Raw genomic sequence first — 20,384 nt, 5'->3', positions numbered from 1 at the left:
ATCCTTTTAATGAAGCTCTTTCCATGCCATGAGAAATGGGGGATGAGACTTGTGATCTGCCCTCTGCCACTGCATTGCTTACAATGCAACTGCCAACATTCCAATCTTCTAAGGTGCCTAAGCATCAGCACCTGGGGATGGGGGCTGCAGCTAATCAGGTTGCTCGATCGTGGGCTGGATCCAACGAATCAAGACCACGTTCTGAGCAACCTGTTGGTTGCTTCCCCCACCCTCCCTTCCCTTAACAAATTGTTCCCCATCCCTCCCACATCCAATTCCCTGATGGCCGTGACGGTGGCAGCCCGCCGCTGCTGCTTCTCCGACTTCCTCCTTCCTGCCGTCATGGAAATGGATGAGGGGCTCCACTTGGAGCCCCGTCTTCCAGCTCTGCAGCGGCCATCCCTACACAGTCTTTTCAATGAATGAACCGGACACTATGGGGCGTCCCGTTCATTCATAGAAAAGATTTTGCTCTCAGCACCCCACGTCACCAGATTGGCAACCTGAGGTGCTAATGGTGCTAACAACCTGTTCCACGGGCTATACCGGGGGTAACGCACCGGTGCCCTCGTTAAAAGCCCTCGCTTCACCCGGGCCTGTAACTTGGGTGCCCGGGCCGACACCCCTCTACTCAGTACAGTCCATGGAAAGGGCTACTAACACCATAATTATGTCACATTCTGAGGCTATCACCAGATGGCAATGGCCCTGGCTAAAGGCCAGAGTGAACCAAGGGCATTTAACGAGGCCAGGTAATGGCCCGAGGAGGGGGGAATATTTGCTGTTAGAACAATCCAACCAATGAGGAAAGAATGTTCTCTTTAAAACTGTGAGAAACAAAGGAGAAACATTGGATTGTTGCGTCAAAGCCCTCAAACCAGCCATTATTGCCTTCTGCCTCTGCATTGGCTGCAATGGAACTGCCAACCTTTCAATGTACTAATTTCAAACTTTGCCCACTTTCTTCCCATGCACAAGGGAGCCAGAACATGGAGAATGTATGCCACTGATACATACCCTGGAAACCATGTTGATAGTCCTATGATGGGTGAACAATGGTGATTTGATAGCGACAGCACTAGTGATGTTTTTCAGTAAGGCTTAATGGCTTCGATATGCAGTTAGACTAGATGTTCTTAACTTTCAAGCAAGACTAGCACTCAGGATGCTCCAGACACCTGAGCATCGCGCAAAACAAAGGGCCACCCTCACAATCAAGATTTCACGTTTGGACTAATTAAAACATCTCGATGGATTTAATTTAAGCTTGACAAGACTAGCAGATGGCTTTCTTTCCTCCGAAATCTGTTTTTCGCACAGGATGTTTTTAGGCAAAATTTTGGGAACGCTTTATTTCACTGGTTAAACGTTGCAGATTGGAAAACAATGATAGATTGCCAGACAATTGTTATGCACTGTGACACACAAAGAGAAGTATTGTGGAGCTGGGCAAGCCAGTATTGCTCATGATGCTTCTGTTATTTTGTCCCCAGGTCTGCACATGTCACCCCATGTCTCCCAATCTGGCAGGAAACCTCTCCTGAGGTTCCCCCACATCCTGCATTCAAGCCCCCCCTGCACCCAAGTCTTCACATGTCGCTAAACTGAATACCTGGAGGCTGCACTCTGTCCCTTGCCAAGCAAGGAGAGGCAAGCTATGAGTGCCGGCTCAGTCGGCCCACATCCTGAACCCTCTTCATATGACCAGAATGCTCCCAAGCCTACACTAGTGCTCACCGGGGTTCTCTTCCGTGCCACAGTTTGTGGGTGGCACATTGGGTCTGGTGTCAAGGCCATTTTCCATGGACATATATATAAAAGTCAAAATGTGTTTGTGTGTAGCAGGAGTTGTGGCAAAGCGTTGTTCCTTATACAATTCCACACCATTTCATCAATCTGCACCAAATGTTGCATAGTTGCCTGTTAGGACCCTCCGGACATTAATGGCTATATGACATTTGTATACTCCAGCCCTTTGCCCGGATTTCAGGAAAAAGTTAACATTTGTTTGTGGCAAAGCATTGTTCCTTATACAATTCCACACGGTTTCACCAATCTGCACAATATGTTGCATAGTTACCTGTTTGGACCCTCCAGACATTACTGGCTACATGAAATTTAGACATCCCACCCCTTTCCTCGGATTTCAGCACCACCACACATGAGACAGTTGCCTGAAATCTGCAAAACATCAATGTGGCCGTAGAAGGACGGGTCCCGACACGAGGAACAAAACTCTAGGTACAGGCCCTAGGATGCACAGTTTCCAAGATATTTGCACCGCAATGCACCACAATGAACTGCACCACACCAGGGTGAGGCGACAGGTAAGGAGAGAGCACAGAAGGTGCCAGTATGCAGCAACCTGCTTCCCCCCCGCCCCAACGTCTGCGTCTGCTGTGGGGTATGTCAGCCAGCCACACACGCCCATTCTCAGTGCGGTTTACTTCAGGGTACGAAGCACATCAAGCGATAAGCGAATCGGAACAACGACCTACAGGATCAGTGCTATCATGTCTGTCTACAGAACCCGTTCGGGGAACGGGTACTTCTGCTAGTCCAAAATATTTACAAACTAATATCATTTGACTGGTAAAACTGGTCAAAATTGTCTTTGGAACATGTTTAATGTTAATAATAATAATGTGTTACTTCTATAGCGCTTTCGCCAAAGCACTGTTTAGTATTACCCAATTGAACTTGGTACTCATTTAATGCTCTCTGAACTGTGAAAGGCTGAGTTGGCGGTGCCAGGATTCGAACCTGAGACCTCCAGATCACACACAGATATGACCCGTGATCGCTTAACTGGGTGAGATAACCTACTGGCTTAGTTGCCATTTATTACAAGTGTTCCATGTAATTAGTGTTTTCACAAAGTCCTTAGTCCTAATTTTGTTCTTACTATTCTTTTCTGCCTAGTTGGTTACATTCCGTGTATTTTTCCTCTTTTTCTTGCATGCTACCTTTTTGGGGGTTAAACACTCTTCCTCACCCCACCTACCCCTACCTCTCACTCTTTGCTTCCTATCACCTACTTTCCCCTCCTACTTTGTCAGCCCTTTTCCATTCCTTTGCCTTTTTAACCTTAGATTCCCTGATTTTAACTTAGGTGACACCCCAATACCTCCTTATTTACTTATGTCCCCTTCTTTTTGACCCATAATTGAAGCCGTTGGCCCCCATTACGAGTATGTGGATTTTTTCAAACAATCTCGTGGAACTGGGAGACTCTCCGCAAGAATGGGGCTTTACCTCCCTACTGGCTGTAACATTTTTGGAAACACCGCTTATAGTATTTTAGAAAGACTGCATGTCATGTGTTTCTCATGTGTGATCCCTGTTTGCGGTATGTCAATAGATTGCTACATTAGGGATCACACCTCCACTGTACCTGTGTTGCAATGCACATGAGGGTCAGTGGTGGCCCTTCTCTTTATTAAATTGCAAATGTAGTCACAAAGTGTGCATCTGGGATCCCCATGCTGTCAGCGACCCTCAACACAAGTTGCCTCTGAAATTGAACAGAAATGTTTGTACATTCCTACAGATAAAGGACACGCTGATTACTGCAGCGTTGGGGGATGTGGGTGGAGCTTAAAACTGTTGAATTGATTTGCAGGTATTTGACTTCATAATCATGCAGTATTTACAATACATGCCATCCAACACAAATTCCAAGTAAGATAGCTCATCAGGTTGTGCTCTCACTGCTGAGATATGTGTGTGATCTGCAGGTCAGCCTTTAATTTTTCCGCAATCTATGGATGAATTCCAGGTTCAGTTTGGTAATAAATAGGATACACAAATGTTTTATTTCCTACACTTTAGGAAAAGTGCTATATAAAAACCAAATAATAATAATTACTAGTATTATTCTGCCTGAGGAAAATACCTCATGAGTTAAAATCAGCTGGTTGGTGAAAACAGACAGTATTTGAATAACTACCTGATATTATTTGAGTTACTGCCTGTTATTATATGAGTAACTGCCTGTTATTTACTGTTATTGCCTGACTCATGGTTGCAGCCTGTCGCTTGCCCGTTTACCTTTACTGTAACCCTCTCAACCTTAACATCTTCCCTCATCCTTACCTTTCAATGTACTTATGTTTCCCCTTTTCCTCGTCCTTGTAATCAGCACCACTTCTAATTCTCCAAAGTTTTTACCTGGAAAATCATAATTGAAGGGTCTTATGTTTGACACATTTGCCATACAAACATCATACGTGCTAAAGGCGACTTTATCCTGTCACATAGAGTCACATAAAGGCACACAAAGGCACGGTCCCCCCATGTTCTGCTTAGTAAATTTACAATAAAAAATATACATGGCTTGAGCGACGGCGTTAGAGGAAAGGGCAAACAACTTGAATTTTTGGGTGGTTTGAGCTGCCTCGAACTTTTAAAGATTTTCTATTCCTGGGCCGAGTGGACCTCTTCACGCCAACAGAAATCAAATGTGTATTTTTAGCGCATGATAATCTTGTGAAAAACAGAAACAAATGTTTGTCTATTTCTAAAACGAGAAGGCACTGGCACTTTAAATAGACACCTGCACCAGACATGTTATGCTATGTTAAGTTGATTTATACTGCGTACAGCTGCCATGTTAGGGTGACCAGATGTCCCGGTTTTCCCGGGACAGTCCAGGGAAATCACCCTTCGCCTCAGGTTCCCTGGAGTTTTTTGATTTTATAAACCTTGTCCCAGGTTTCCAAGGGTGGGTGGCTACGGTCCCGGTTTTTGCTGGGACCCGATTTCGAAATCCCGAAATCGGGTCCCGGCGCAACTCTTCCTGAGCGAATTGGGGCGTAAAATGCTTTTCATGCCCCCATTTCCTCCCCCTTCCCTGGCGCTCTCCTCCAATGAGAGGATTGTGCCTGTGAGCACGCCCCCCGCAACATGCCAGCAACATAGAAGTAGGACTAGTATATTTGTATTTACTTTAGTCCTACATCTATTTCCATGACCTGTCAGTTTTTTGTTTTTTTAATCTGGTCACCCTATGCCATGTACATGGTCACCAGGCGCTGACCAAAAACATTTTCCTATTTCTGTGTTTGGTGTGTATGTTTAACTCATATTTACTGTGTCATGACCTGCTGCTCTTGCTTCAGAAATGCAAAATAATTATTTGGAGGAGCATAGGATGGGAAAAGTGTGCTGGGAACTTTTAGGCTGCTCTGGGAGGGACAATGGGTGGAGAGGTTCCTGCAAATGTGCCCGCCCCCAAAGAGACTCACAAATATTCGTGGGTCATTGAATATTTAAAGAGATATTCTTGGATATTCATAGCTCACAGGAGCGAGGGTGGGGGGCTGAGCAAGCGTAGATTGCTGCCACATTACAGGCACTGGGTCAAATAAAAGGTTTTAAAATAACGTTCAAATGTAAATGTGGTAATTGAAAAACAAATGTTTCTCTTTCTTTAAGTCTGGACCTTGTAAAAATGGTGGCAACTGCACCGTCACCTGGAATGACTTTGATTGCGACTGCACCTCTAATTACACCGGGAAAACATGTGAGGAGCTGGTTTGGTGTGAAAGTCACCCTTGCCCCAGAGGGACCGATTGCCAGAATGTTCCGGGAGGATACATGTGTGAGTATTGCTTCTCATATTCATGTTGACAATTTCTAGGGACCGTGTTTTTGAAAGCTAATCGGCGGTGGGACATTCTCGGTTCTGGCTTCACAGCTATGGAATGGCCTCGCTTCAGCAATTCAGAATACTCCTATAATTCTAAGCTTTCAGACAGCATTAAAAATGTGTTTTTTTTCTTAAAAGCTAAATTGTTAGCACAGCGCCCCCTGTGGAAATATATTGCACATTACACAGCCCATGGGGGTGAATCACAAACAAGATACTCCGAGCAACTCTGAGTTACTCTCGGACAGGGCCATTCAATTCAAAAAGAAGCTATGCCAGGCGTATGACTGGTAAGTCAGTCGCAAGTCAAAGTTATTCATAGTTACTTCAGAGCTACTCATTTATTTATTTATTTGGATTTGTAGAGTGCACTAACAGCCCAAAGGCATGGGGGCGCTGTTGCATGAATTCGTCTTAGTTACATTGAGAAGTTATTTGCTCATGGTCACAGTGAGCTTGCAATAAGACCCTCTTGGTAGAGAGTGTTGAAGGTCATTCTCGCATATGCATACATGTTCTACATATCATTTGTAGAGCATTAGTACAGAGAGTTGTTATAGGTTGCATGATATTGGGGCGGGAGTGATCTTCTCCCTGGGGGGTACTTGAGAACTAGTTTAGTTAAACATCATGGTTTTTAGAGCTTTCCTGAAGGCTAGGTGTGGCAATTCTTTGAGTAAGGTATAATGGTGCCAAGTTGTCGGCACATTTATGTGTCAGAGCAAGGGTCTTAAAGACAATCCTTTCTTTAATGGGGAGCCAGTGCACCAATTCCCTGGCTTCAGTGATGTGTTCTCTCTTGGAGATACCAGTGGCCGTCGTCAGGGCATTATTTTGGACGGTTTGGAGTTTAGTAATGTTTTTTAAGGAAGTCCCTACAAAGAGGGCATTGCAATAATCGAGCTGTGTTCCAATTATTGCTCTTGCAATTATGAGACAGTTCTGTTCCGACAGGAAAAGGGTCTGACTGCGTTAAGGAGTTTAGAATGACAGGCTGATGTTGACGCGATGGCGTTGACCTGCCCGTTCATGGAGAGGTCAGATTCAAGGTAGACCCCCAGGGTCTTGACAGGTTTCGAGACAGTGATAGGAGTGTTATCATTCATGGATGAGCTGTATTGTATATCTAGTTTCCTAAGGGTAGCCAAGGAGCCAACTAGCAGGAGCTCTGTTTTCTCACCATTCAGGCATAACCAGTTTTCAGCTATCCAGCAATGGATTGTTGAGTATATGTACTTCAGGGTAGCTTCGTCGGCCTCATAGTCACCAGTTAGTGGGATGATGACCTGTGTATAATCAGCATATTTGGTATTTTTGATGCCCAAGGCATCCAGGATGTGGAACAATGGCCTTGTAAACAGGTTACAGAGGGTAGGAGATAAACATGAGTCCTAGGGGACTCCACATTTAATATTGCTTGGATGTGCACAGGCTGAGTCAGAAAAGACTTTCATAAACCTTCCTTGGAGGAACGAGGTGATCTAAGCAATGGCCTTCGTGGAGAAGTTGGCAGCAGATGAGAGATGATGGCAAAGGGTTTTATGATCCACCAGGTCAAATGCTGCTGATAAATCAAGCAGTAGCAAAAAGTCGTCCAGTTGATTTTTTAGGTCTAGGAGAGCCGATTCAGTGTCGTGTCCTGGACGGAAACCGGACTTCCTAAGGCCAAGGAGATTATGGATCTCGAGGAATCTCTGCACCTGCAGGTAGGCTGCTTTAGCCAGAATTTTTAGTAGGAACAGGACTGTAGTGATGGGTCTGTAGTTCCCCGGGACGCTGGGGTCAAGGGATGTCTTCTTAAGGAGGGGGCGTACCCATGCTTCTTTGAGACCAATAGGGACATGGCCTGACTGGAAGGAGGCATTAATGAATGCTGTAAGAAACGGGGTCAGGGCAGGAGCACAATCTTTAATGAGTTGTACTGGGCAGGCTTCCCCTTTGCAGAAAGAGGGTTTGAGCGATTTAAGGATGGTGCTGACTTCTTGTTCACTCATTTCCCTGAAGTGAAACGTAGGAGATTCGGCAACGTTTCAACATTGTGTTTCTGCAATTAGGTGGCAAAGATTATCAAGGATTTTGTCCTGTAAGTTCCTTGTCAGTCAAAGAGCCCTCTCTAGGAGTAAGGCAAGGGTAAATCAGAATTACTCATAGTAACTCCTTGTTAAGTCAAAGCAAAGAGCCCTCTCTAGGAGTAAGGCACGGGTAAATCAGAATTACTCATAGTAACTCCTTGTTAAGTCAAAGCAAAGAGCCCTCTCTAGGAGTAAGGCACGGGTAAGTCAGAATTACTCATAGTAACTCCTTGTTAAGTCAAAGCAAAGAGCCCTCTCTAGGAGTAAGGCACGGGTAAGTCAGAATTACTCATAGTAACTCCTTGTTAAGTCAAAGCAAAGAGCCCTCTCTAGGAGTAAGGCACGGGTAAGTCAGAATTACTCATAGTAACTCCTTGTTAAGTCAAAGCAAAGAGCCCTCTCTAGGAGTAAGGCACGGGTAAGTCAGAATTACTCATAGTAACTCCTTGTTAAGTCAAAGCAAAGAGCCCTCTCTAGGAGTAAGGCACGGGTAAGTCAGAGTTACTCATAGTAACTCCTTGTTAAGTCAAAGCAAAGAGCCCTCTCTAGGAGTAAGGCACGGGTAAGTCAGAGTTACTCATAGTAACTCCTTGTTAAGTCAAAGCAAAGAGCCCTCTCTAGGAGTAAGGCACGGGTAAGTCAGAATTACTCATAGTAACTCCTTGTTAAGTCAAAGCAAAGAGCCCTCTCGGAGTAAGGCACGGGTAAGTCAGAATTACTCATAGTAACTCCTTGTTAAGTCAAAGCAAAGAGCCCTCTCTAGGAGTAAGGCACGGGTAAGTCAGAATTACTCATAGTAACTCCTTGTTAAGTCAAAGCAAAGAGCCCTCTCTAGGAGTAAGGCACGGGTAAGTCAGAATTACTCATAGTAACTCCTTGTTAAGTCAAAGCAAAGAGCCCTCTCTAGGAGTAAGGCACGGGTAAGTCAGAATTACTCATAGTAACTCCTTGTTAAGTCAAAGCAAAGAGCCCTCTCTAGGAGTAAGGCACGGGTAAGTCAGAATTACTCATAGTAACTCCTTGTTAAGTCAAAGCAAAGAGCCCTCTCGGAGTAAGGCACGGGTAAGTCAGAATTACTCATAGTAACTCCTTGTTAAGTCAAAGCAAAGAGCCCTCTCTAGGAGTAAGGCACGGGTAAATCAGAATTACTCATAGTAACTCCTTGTTAAGTCAAAGCAAAGAGCCCTCTCTAGGAGTAAGGCACGGGTAAGTCAGAATTACTCATAGTAACTCCTTGTTAAGTCAAAGCAAAGAGCCCTCTCGGAGTAAGGCACGGGTAAGTCAGAATTACTCATAGTAACTCCTTGTTAAGTCAAAGCAAAGAGCCCTCTCTAGGAGTAAGGCACGGGTAAGTCAGAATTACTCATAGTAACTCCTTGTTAAGTCAAAGCAAAGAGCCCTCTCTAGGAGTAAGGCACGGGTAAGTCAGAATTACTCATAGTAACTCCTTGTTAAGTCAAAGCAAAGAGCCCTCTCTAGGAGTAAGGCACGGGTAAGTCAGAATTACTCATAGTAACTCCTTGTTAAGTCAAAGCAAAGAGCCCTCTCTAGGAGTAAGGCACGGGTAAGTCAGAATTACTCATAGTAACTCCTTGTTAAGTCAAAGCAAAGAGCCCTCTCTAGGAGTAAGGCACGGGTAAGTCAGAATTACTCATAGTAACTCCTTGTTAAGTCAAAGCAAAGAGCCCTCTCTAGGAGTAAGGCACGGGTAAATCAGAATTACTCATAGTAACTCCTTGTTAAGTCAAAGCAAAGAGCCCTCTCTAGGAGTAAGGCACGGGTAAGTCAGAATTACTCATAGTAACTCCTTGTTAAGTCAAAGCAAAGAGCCCTCTCTAGGAGTAAGGCACGGGTAAGTCAAAATTACTCATAGTAACTCCTTGTTAAGTCAAAGCAAAGAGCCCTCTCTAGGAGTAAGGCACGGGTAAGTCAGAATTACTCATAGTAACTCCTTGTTAAGTCAAAGCAAAGAGCCCTCTCTCGGAGTAAGGCACGGGTAAGTCAGAATTACTCATAGTAACTCCTTGTTAAGTCAAAGCAAAGAGCCCTCTCTAGGAGTAAGGCACGGGTAAGTCAGAATTACTCATAGTAACTCCTTGTTAAGTCAAAGCAAAGAGCCCTCTCTAGGAGTAAGGCACGGGTAAGTCAGAATTACTCATAGTAACTCCTTGTTAAGTCAAAGCAAAGAGCCCTCTCTAGGAGTAAGGCACGGGTAAGTCAGAATTACTCATAGTAACTCCTTGTTAAGTCAAAGCAAAGAGCCCTCTCTAGGAGTAAGGCACGGGTAAGTCAGAATTACTCATAGTAACTCCTTGTTAAGTCAAAGCAAAGAGCCCTCTCTAGGAGTAAGGCACGGGTAAGTCAGAATTACTCATAGTAACTCCTTGTTAAGTCAAAGCAAAGAGCCCTCTCGGAGTAAGGCACGGGTAAGTCAGAATTACTCATAGTAACTCCTTGTTAAGTCAAAGCAAAGAGCCCTCTCTAGGAGTAAGGCACGGGTAAGTCAGAATTACTCATAGTAACTCCTTGTTAAGTCAAAGCAAAGAGCCCTCTCTAGGAGTAAGGCACGGGTAAGTCAGAATTACTCATAGTAACTCCTTGTTAAGTCAAAGCAAAGAGCCCTCTCTAGGAGTAAGGCACGGGTAAATCAGAATTACTCATAGTAACTCCTTGTTAAGTCAAAGCAAAGAGCCCTCTCTAGGAGTAAGGCACGGGTAAGTCAGAATTACTCATAGTAACTCCTTGTTAAGTCAAAGCAAAGAGCCCTCTCTAGGAGTAAGGCACGGGTAAGTCAGAATTACTCATAGTAACTCCTTGTTAAGTCAAAGCAAAGAGCCCTCTCTAGGAGTAAGGCACGGGTAAGTCAGAATTACTCATAGTAACTCCTTGTTAAGTCAAAGCAAAGAGCCCTCTCTCGGAGTAAGGCACGGGTAAGTCAGAATTACTCATAGTAACTCCTTGTTAAGTCAAAGCAAAGAGCCCTCTCTAGGAGTAAGGCACGGGTAAGTCAGAATTACTCATAGTAACTCCTTGTTAAGTCAAAGCAAAGAGCCCTCTCTAGGAGTAAGGCACGGGTAAGTCAGAATTACTCATAGTAACTCCTTGTTAAGTCAAAGCAAAGAGCCCTCTCTAGGAGTAAGGCACGGGTAAGTCAGAATTACTCATAGTAACTCCTTGTTAAGTCAAAGCAAAGAGCCCTCTCTAGGAGTAAGGCACGGGTAAGTCAGAATTACTCATAGTAACTCCTTGTTAAGTCAAAGCAAAGAGCCCTCTCTAGGAGTAAGGCACGGGTAAGTCAGAATTACTCATAGTAACTCCTTGTTAAGTCAAAGCAAAGAGCCCTCTCTAGGAGTAAGGCACGGGTAAGTCAGAATTACTCATAGTAACTCCTTGTTAAGTCAAAGCAAAGAGCCCTCTCGGAGTAAGGCACGGGTAAGTCAGAATTACTCATAGTAACTCCTTGTTAAGTCAAAGCAAAGAGCCCTCTCTAGGAGTAAGGCACGGGTAAGTCAGAATTACTCATAGTAACTCCTTGTTAAGTCAAAGCAAAGAGCCCTCTCTAGGAGTAAGGCACGGGTAAGTCAGAATTACTCGTAGTAACTCCTTGTTAAGTCAAAGCAAAGAGCCCTCTCTAGGAGTAAGGCACGGGTAAGTCAGAACTACTCGTAGTAACTCCTTGTTAAGTCAAAGCAAAGAGCCCTCTCTAGGAGTAAGGCACGGGTAAGTCAGAACAACTCATAGTAACTCCTTGTTAAGTCAAAGCAAAGAGCCCTCTCTAGGAGTAAGGCACGGGTAAGTCAGAATTACTCATAGTAACTCCTTGTTAAGTCAAAGCAAAGAGCCCTCTCTAGGAGTAAGGCACGGGTAAGTCAGAATTACTCATAGTAACTCCTTGTTAAGTCAAAGCAAAGAGCCCTCTCTAGGAGTAAGGCACGGGTAAGTCAGAATTACTCGTAGTATCTTGTTTGTGAATCAGCACTTATGTGTTCTTATAGACTGAGTGGGGAGTCATTATCGTGGGTTCAGGCTGATGGCCATAAATTGAGGAAGGGTAATTATGTCAAGCAATAATGACCCTTCTCGAGGTCTGTAAGTCTATTAGCACATAGTGGTATTAGCAATCGATGGTTTGGAGTTTTGATGGTGAAATTAAAATATCACTTTAAGAGTGAGTCAGGCAAACTGGTTTAGTAAATTCAATATCGTTTTATTTTGTAGTATTGAAAACAAGTTTGCCTTCATACATTAAGTATTTTAACTGTAAACTTGATTGAACTGGAGAAGGTTTAACACAAGCATCCAAAATTAAAAGTTAACAGTTTCTCTATAATAAAATGAACGCATTTGACCTTGCTTCAGCTTTCCTTTTCGTCTGTTAAATAGGATGTTGCGGCAAAGAATTAAAGGTCCTCCCAGAGAGGAAGTGTCTTGTTGAAAAAAATGTTTGCCTGTAAATTGCACTGTTTCTCGGTCTGCTATTGAAGATACAATTCTCAGAAGGCAGTCAATACCAGTAGTTATTGATTGCACCCTGACCATTCTGAATGGCTTAGAGGAGGTCAATAATGACCTGCATGTTCTAATAGTAGTTCTTGTTCTCTTTAGCAGTCAGTTACTTTTACACTAAATCTGATCTATATCCTTCTGTTTCTTGTTGGTCATGTAGTTTCTGAGCTCTGTCTAGCTTTTGGGCCAATCATCGATGCTAACCCCAATTAAGCAGGGTGGCCATGCAAACCTTTGGGTCTGGCTCTGGTAGTTCAGAAGAATGGCCCTCGCCCATTGGCATTTAGATACTAGATATTCGCCTCTGAGCCTAGTACATCTTGCATGGCAACCGGCCTATTCAGTTTAAAATAAAATAATAAATATTAGACTTTCGTGGAAGCATATGAAAGGTTGAACTGGCTGCCAGAACAAAGCAAAATATCCAAGCAGTGAGTAACAGCAAATAATACATCACTGATGCTCAATTGATATGCAAGAAAAGTGCTGTTTATGGGGTTAACATGTTGCAGGTTAACTTAACTACCAACCCATCCTTTTTTATTAGAGGTAACTTTTTAACAAGGAACTTTACGTAGATACCCAGTTACTAATGGCCTACAGGTTTCTGGAGAACTGTAGACTCTACTTAGTCTCCGGTTTTGCTTTTGTATCTGCCAGTTTCTTATTAAACTTTAGCCAATCAGGATGCTCCGAACATGGGCTGTACTGTATGGAGTGCTGCTGGCCAGCGCCCCTTCTGTTCCCCGCTCCTCCTTCCTTTCCCCACCCTCCACCTCATCTCTTACCACCCATGAGTTACCTATGTGGGTCCTACGAGTGTTTTTTTATTTAAAAAAAAACAACAGCACTGCGCAGTTGTTCCCAGAGAATGTTGTCAATGTTGATGACGTCACATACATCAACATTCAAAACAGACTGTGAACCAAGGACATGGCGCTGGGCCACCCAGAAAAGGTATGTTTCTATTTAAAAAAGACACCATTAGTACCCGTGTAGAGAACTACACGGTTGGTATTGGCAATGGCGATATGCCCTTAACTTGGGGCGCTGGTCCGTTACCGAAAGGGTCGGCCTGCCGCCTCGGCGCACATCACCCCAATAGACTTAAGTCACTCCTGAGCTTTCCCTGACCCACCATATTTGCATTACCCTTTGTGAAACGCCTACCCTGTATTCTGTTCATGTCTGTGTGTCCCCAAAATAGCTACACTCTCAAGAGGCAAGGTCCTTGAGGCTGTTTTCCCCCCGTTTAGAAATAACTATCCAGACTGCTGATAACTTTATTTTCCCTAGATCCAAGTCTGTGCTTAGGTGCTGAGGTTGGGAAGCAAAGCCAGGTGCCGGTAGAAGCCCCCAGGTAACCAGTATTTCAACCAGTGAGGCTACCAGGCATTCACAGAGGCACACTGTCATAGGTTTCATCACATACATGATTTAACATGATTTAGCAGACCTTTAAATGCAGTGGGAATTGAAGCCTTTCTGGTAAGTCTCAGGCAGTGGCGAAACTGCCTTAGTTGGTTAATGTTCTCTACTCAATGCTTCCATTCATGGGTTATTCATTAATCACAGTTTTCCTAAGTAGTGAACACAGCATTGGTTTGGAACAGAGCACCTCAGAGTAAAAGGAATGTAAAATTATTGATTTAAAATGACAATGTTACATCTGGCAATGTAAAAAAGTGCCTGGATGAAGAACACAATACAGCAGGGTGTAACCCACATTCCTATGGTCACGTGGTGTATGTATACATGTTCTCTTAAGTAACCACTATGTGGCCTTAGTTGATAAGATTTGTGATTATTCAATTTGGTGGTTTTCCTTGATAAGAGCTTGGCCAAAAGTCTAAGTTCTTTGATTTTCTAAAGAATACATTTGTTCTTCTGGCCCTTTCATTTTTGCCCTGCAGGTCACGTGTCCCCTGGTCAGTTTGTATTCATACGTTGAGCACCAATGTTGTATGTAACTACTGTCTTTGTATCCACAGGTCTGACAACAGCATCATTTGCTGGCCACAGCGTTGTCGAGTACACACCGAAAACCTCAATCAGGAAAGACCTCACAACCATCTCTCTGGAATTCAGAACGCGAGACAGGGAAGCCATTTTGTTCCGTGCCACGCGAGCAGTAGACTCCATTCAGATCAGCATTGAGAACTTTCTCCTGCTCGTGAACATTCGGAGTGGTAACAGTATTGAGGGCATCCGCTTCGAGAGCGAGACTCCTGTCTCGGACGCACTGTGGCACCGGGTTGTTCTGTCCATGGAAGACGCGTCTTCTTTATCCTCACGGTGGATCGCCCAGTTGGATGACTCTGAGAATATCACACTTCCAGGGAATGCCGGAAACCTGAACTTCCTGCAAGATCAGGTTTTTATAGCTCTGGCTGAGAACTTCACCGGCTGCCTGGGACAAATCAGCATCGGTGGACTTCACCTTCCATATGTTGAAAACCAAAGTTTCCCGCAGCGGGATCAGTTTGTCAAAAGTAGCATTGGTGCTGTTTCTCCAGGGTGCCGAGGGGTGGATGTGTGCTTGGTGAACCCTTGCTTACACAATGGAGAGTGCCAGGACTTGTTCAACTCTTTCAGTTGTGCCTGCCCGCCTGCATGGGAAGGCCCGAAGTGCGAGTCGAACGTCGATGACTGCAAATCCAGACCATGCGTCCATGGCCAATGCATTGACCTGGAGGCAGATTACCAGTGCACGTGTTCTCCAGGATATACCGGAAAGAACTGTGGAGCAAACATCGATGACTGCCACAACCACCAGTGCCTGAACGGGGGCACATGCGTGGACGGAGTTAACACCTATTCATGCAAGTGCACGTCTTCATATGCTGGGACTCACTGCCAGTAAGTTTGGGGGACACTGGGCAGACTATTCTAAGAAATGCGCAATGTTACAAACAGCCCATTGTCCATCACATTGCTTAATGAGGACATAACATTGCAAAGGTTCTTTAAATTGGTGTGTGTACAAAATACCAAGCAGCTTAGCTCTTATTCAACAAAAGGATATCTTTCCCTAATAATTCCATGATACAACCTGGCCATTTTCTTACACTCATGCCCCCGGATTAAATAGTCACTCAACTCCTTGATCCTTTTATTGAATTGATTAAATAGTGGCCCTTCCGTTGATTCTGACATTGGCTGGATTAAACAGCTGGTTTGATCCTGGATCCGTCTGGATTAAATGCCATGCTTCTGTGGGTTTAAACGAAGATCAAGTGGAGTATAAATGCCTGACCGCCTCATTGAGCCTGCCAGTGGCTGGATTAAGCATCTGTCCATGTACTTGATTCTAACGCACTTTTATTCAATAACATCCCATCTCCACAGTAGTCATTGACAGGATGAAATAACTGGCCATAGCCTTGGCCCTCTTACTACAATCAAGTAACTGCCAATTTCCATGATCCTTCTGTTGGCTGGGTGAAATATCTAGCAATGCACTTGATCCCAATGTCCTGGACCGTTTATGGAATTGATTAAACAGCTGATCAAACCCTTGATCATGCTATCCACTGCATGAAATGGCTGTCCATCTTATTAACCATATTATGAAATGAAATCAATCGCAATGATGTCTCAATGTCTCTTACTCTTTCCCACAAATCTGGGCTAAATGGACACACTGGCATCGGCAATGAATTTCCATCTGTGGGTCTGGTACAGGGGGGAGAGGTAACATGGGTGCTGGTAGTGGTCACCTGTTCTGTGACACCCATCCCTGTGGTGTCCAGAGTAGCATCCAGGACCTGTTCCGTGTCCTGTACCTCTGTTGCAAGGCCACCCACCTACCCCCAAACCACAATTCTGACATGACCTTAGATAATGACCGCCCTCATGAGGAAAAAAGCATGGATGTGAGTGTGGTCGTAGGAGCAAAACGTGATCACCTGAGGAGATCGCGCATATAGGAAGGGCATCAGAAACGACAGACTTCCTCTAGCAGAGGTATAGGGAAGTTCATGCATGCGCACACTGGATGCAGGGAACCCTTGTGGCTGCCATGACAGGACCCTCTGAATCTAAGATGGCGTTCCTGCCATGGATAGCCTCACCCCACCATTCATACAAGCACGAGCCACCGCAAATGAGTTAGGGGTGGGACCTAGAATGATCTGCCAATCTGGTGCTTGGACTAATAGGCCAGAGCAGGTGTACCCACTGATGCCCTTATTGCCTCAATCCCCAACACCAGAGTGTGGGAATGTGGGGACAAGGAGGCAGAGCAAAAGTAAGGAGAGAGAGTAAGGAGGCAAGGAAAGGGGGTCTGACTACATCAAACGATTAGCCAAATGGTAGCCCAAGCTCATATTTACCAAATGGGAAACATTCTGCGGCTCGTCCTTACTCACATTAATAAAAGTGACATCATCCAGTGGAGGATGCTAACTCAAATGTACAAACTGCAACATCTTTTGTGACAGTCCCTTGCAGACATCCACAAAATTGGGTACATTATGTAGCTGTCCCTGTCATACTTGTACAGAATGACTAATAATCTGCGGTTGCCTTTGGCAGACATGTCCAAGGCTACCAACATTATGTGACTGCCTACAGGAGGCATGTGAAAAATGGGCAACTTTTTGGGGCTATACTACCTAGCAGAAAAACACAGCATTTGCAACATTGTGTGGCTGTCTCTGGGAGATGTACACAATCCGCAAAATGCTGTGGCTACCCCAGGCAGGGACCACCAACATGGTGGGCTTCTTCACGATGGGCAACATGTTAAGGCTGTCCCTGGAAGACATTTAGAGAATATGGGCAACTTTCCGACTCAGGCTGTCACTTTCCGACTCAGGCTGTCTCTCGCAGACATATACAACAGAGGCACTATACTACTTTTGAAATGAGTTTCAGCGAGGTTCTGTGGCTGCTTCAGAGCTGAAGGAATGCATGATAAGTCGAACTACTACTAAGGTGAAACATAATGTGTCGCACTGCATGTTTACTATATATGATCATTCAAAGATTAACACAGAAGTCCCAAATTTGTATCTAGGAAAATACAGCATTCAACTAGGGTCTCTTTTCTGTTGTATAAGTAATAATAATTTATTTCTTATATAGCGCTACACACTCATAGGTCTCAGAGCGCTCTAATAACAGAAGACATTATTATCCCACAGAGTGGTACTCAATTTATCGACCTCTGGAGGATGAAAAGCTGAGTTGACCCTGCAGGGATTCGAACCTGCCACAACAGGCTGCACACAGATATCAGGGGGGACCACTTAGCTCGCTGTGCTATCTGACCGGCTAAATGGCTGATGACGTTTTGTATTAAGATCGGCACATTTGCACTGCTCGAATTCAGTTTGCCGGAAACCCACATTTCACATGCGGCAGGTGGCGGCAGTGGGCACACATTTCACATGGGGTAGGCAGGGGCAAGGAACCCACATTTCACATGGGGCAGGTGGGGTCAGTGGACCCACATTTCACATGGGGCAGGTGGGGGCTGGGAACCCACATTTCACATGGTGCAGGTGGGGGCAGTGGACCCACAGAAGCCTCATAATAATGTAAACATGGAAGCAGGGCTGCTTCTTCAGTCTATAAATAACTGTAGTTAGAAATGTCTTGCCATACATAATTCATTTTTGTACTTCTTAATACAGGTCATTTCCCCTTTTAGTTTTTATAATTGTATTGCTTTATCCGCGAAGCTAGCTCCAGAGCAGCGGAGCACTTGACAAGAGGAGGGTGCAAGCATTGAGCTCGGCATTTTATACAGTAGCGCAGTAATGTTGGTGGAGGGAGGGCGAGATTTGGGTTCGCACGGCAGGTATTGTTCCAAGAGTCACATTTTGAGGTTTTTGTTTGAGGTTTTTGTTTGTAGAATTGCAGGATGGTGGCGGCATTTCGAGTCTCTGTCGGGATTGAGTTCATGCAGTACCTCTGGCATCTCAATTAACAGTTTTCTGGGGGATATAAAAGGAGGCCACCTTTTTATTATACTCTAGGCCAGTTTTTTATAAGCAGTTTTTAAGGCAATGGCAACAAATTGATGACATGAGCGGACCAGGCTGGAGGAAGAACAGTGCATTGTTTCCCCATCCCAATATAAAATGCCCAAGCAGTGTTCTTTCTAGGTTTGTAATTTGCATCATGTAGTATTCTTCAGGAATGAGGCGGAACTCTCAGAAAGCAAGATGGAGGTCAGGGGTTTGGTACAGTCATGCATGACTAACATTGTGTGAGGTAGTCATGCCTGGACTGGAAACCAAAAGTGACCCTGGAAATGTGTTTCAAAGTGGCCCCATATTAACATATACAGGAAGCTTTCTAACAAGTTATTTACTTCGTCTCACTCAAAAGAGGCCCACCAGAGTTCCCTGTAAACCGAGGCATTGCTAGGGGGGAGCTGAGGAGGCTATAGCACCGGGTCTTTTGGTTATAGCCCCGGATAGAAGCTCAGGGTCTACAACCAGAAGGCTAGCTAGCCCCGAGTCCCTACAGTCCCGACATTAGCATAGCCCCAGAACCATTCCAGAGCTAGCAACACCCCTGCCTGTAGGCCAGCCCACCAGTGGAGACATTGTATGATTAACCTGCTGCAGTGAGGGGTATTTTACAGCCCAATTTACTGACTTCTGTTTTGCTATTTTCAGATGGCCACACCCTCCTGACCAGTGTGACAAAAACTTTACCTGTCAGAATGAAGGCACATGCAGCAGTGGAATTTGGGGAGCAAACTGCACGTGCAAGGCTGGTTTCACCGGAAGGAAGTATGGACACGTGTGCATCGTACATCACTGTTGAGGGGAATATTCTGTGATATATTGGGGGTTGGGTGGGATGCTCACGACACAGTTGCTGGCTGGGTTTGTAATTCTGAGGCTGGCGAAATCTGTTTCTTTCAATGTGAAATAGCGTGCTTGAGGATTTCATGGAAGCATATATGTTGAGGTTTGGGTTACTCCCTGACAACTGCCCCAGGCCCGTTTCACTTTTATTACTGATTTTGCTTCAAAACTCCCCAGTAAAATTGGTGTCATGCATTTACTTGTTTTGTAACCTCCAAGCCCTTTTGGCCTCATTACAAGTATGGCGGTGCAGGAAAAATAGACGGTAACGGAACTACTGCCACATTCCCACACCGCCATAATACGCGTATAGCACTGGAGTGGGGGATTTAACTACATGATTATGCTGAAAGTAAATCCTCCCACTTTCCAATAAAAATCGGCAAAATTGGCAGAATTACTGTGGCAGTAATTCCGCTGGCGGCAACTCTGCCAAAAATGCCCCACAGAGTCCAATGAACTCTAAATAAATGGGGAGTAACTCCGCCACCACCACTTGCAATCTGGCCCTAATTCAGCCAGACCAAGTGGCAGTAACAGTAATTCCGTTGGGCAGTATTACAGTGGATTTACCACCGGAATACCACCCAACGTGTAATGAGGCCCCTTATCTTTAGGAGCAGCTTTTGTTACATATAGATTATATGGGCCTCATTATAACTTTGCCAGTCCGGAAACAACAGTGCACCGTTGTTTCCAGACCGGCAAAGTACAAGTCTGCCTGCCCGAGCCGCTGTGCCCGACAGGTCTGACCCTGCCAGGCACAGCGTCCACGATAGACAGACTGTCACGGAAGCCAGTGCTTCCATGGTCCCCATTCCCGTAGAGTCACTGAGGACTGTACGGGAATGGGGACTTACAATTTGCCAGCACCTGAGTTCCCAGACCGCCGGGGTTGTAATGCCTCAGTGTTACCGGGAAGTCAGGTGCCAGTAAATTATTCTGAGTCCGGAAGCAACCGGCGGTAGCACCGGCAGGGCTACCACCGGACTTGGAATAAGGCCCTATGTATTTCAGGCAGAATATAGACTAATGTACAAGCTCCATTGTCAGCACCCTGACCTAAGCAAGGGTGCAGTATGTTCTAAGTGACCTTAGCACACCCCGGGGAGCTTTGTCCGAGCAGCCATTGCACAATGGTCTAGAGGTATGAGGGAAACAGAAATGCAGCAGAACAGCCTATTAGCATTTGCACAAGAATGCTGTTCTGTAATATATAATGTTGCAGCTGAGTAAGAACCTTATCTATGCACATAGCAGGTATGTATGACATGTACGTGTCTTTTTTTGAACTGACAGAGCAGTCCCTGGTCTTTGCACGGTCACTAG

At 44.9% G+C, this 20,384-nt stretch overlaps 1 protein-coding gene across 3 annotated transcripts in view; it reads left to right on the top strand.

The window, feature by feature from the left end:
* LOC138471699 (protein crumbs homolog 2-like) overlaps positions 1–20,384 on the top strand; it is a 401,417-nt gene that overhangs the window by 350,223 nt on the left and 30,810 nt on the right. For all 3 annotated transcript variants that reach the window (XM_069609463.1, XM_069609462.1, XM_069609461.1), the window contains exons 9-11: positions 5,437–5,602; positions 14,220–15,087; positions 18,861–18,977. In XM_069609463.1, the coding sequence (XP_069465564.1) occupies positions 5,437–5,602; positions 14,220–15,087; positions 18,861–18,977 (1,151 nt within the window). The remainder of the gene's footprint in view (positions 1–5,436; positions 5,603–14,219; positions 15,088–18,860; positions 18,978–20,384) is intronic.

This window comes from Ambystoma mexicanum, chromosome 8 (genome assembly GCF_040938575.1).
Source record: "Ambystoma mexicanum isolate Mex_15411 chromosome 8, UKY_AmexF1_1, whole genome shotgun sequence".
Lineage (NCBI taxonomy): Eukaryota > Metazoa > Chordata > Amphibia > Caudata > Ambystomatidae > Ambystoma > Ambystoma mexicanum.
The sequence above is the reverse complement of the archived record's forward strand: the minus strand, read 5'-3'. Positions and strand labels throughout refer to the sequence as shown.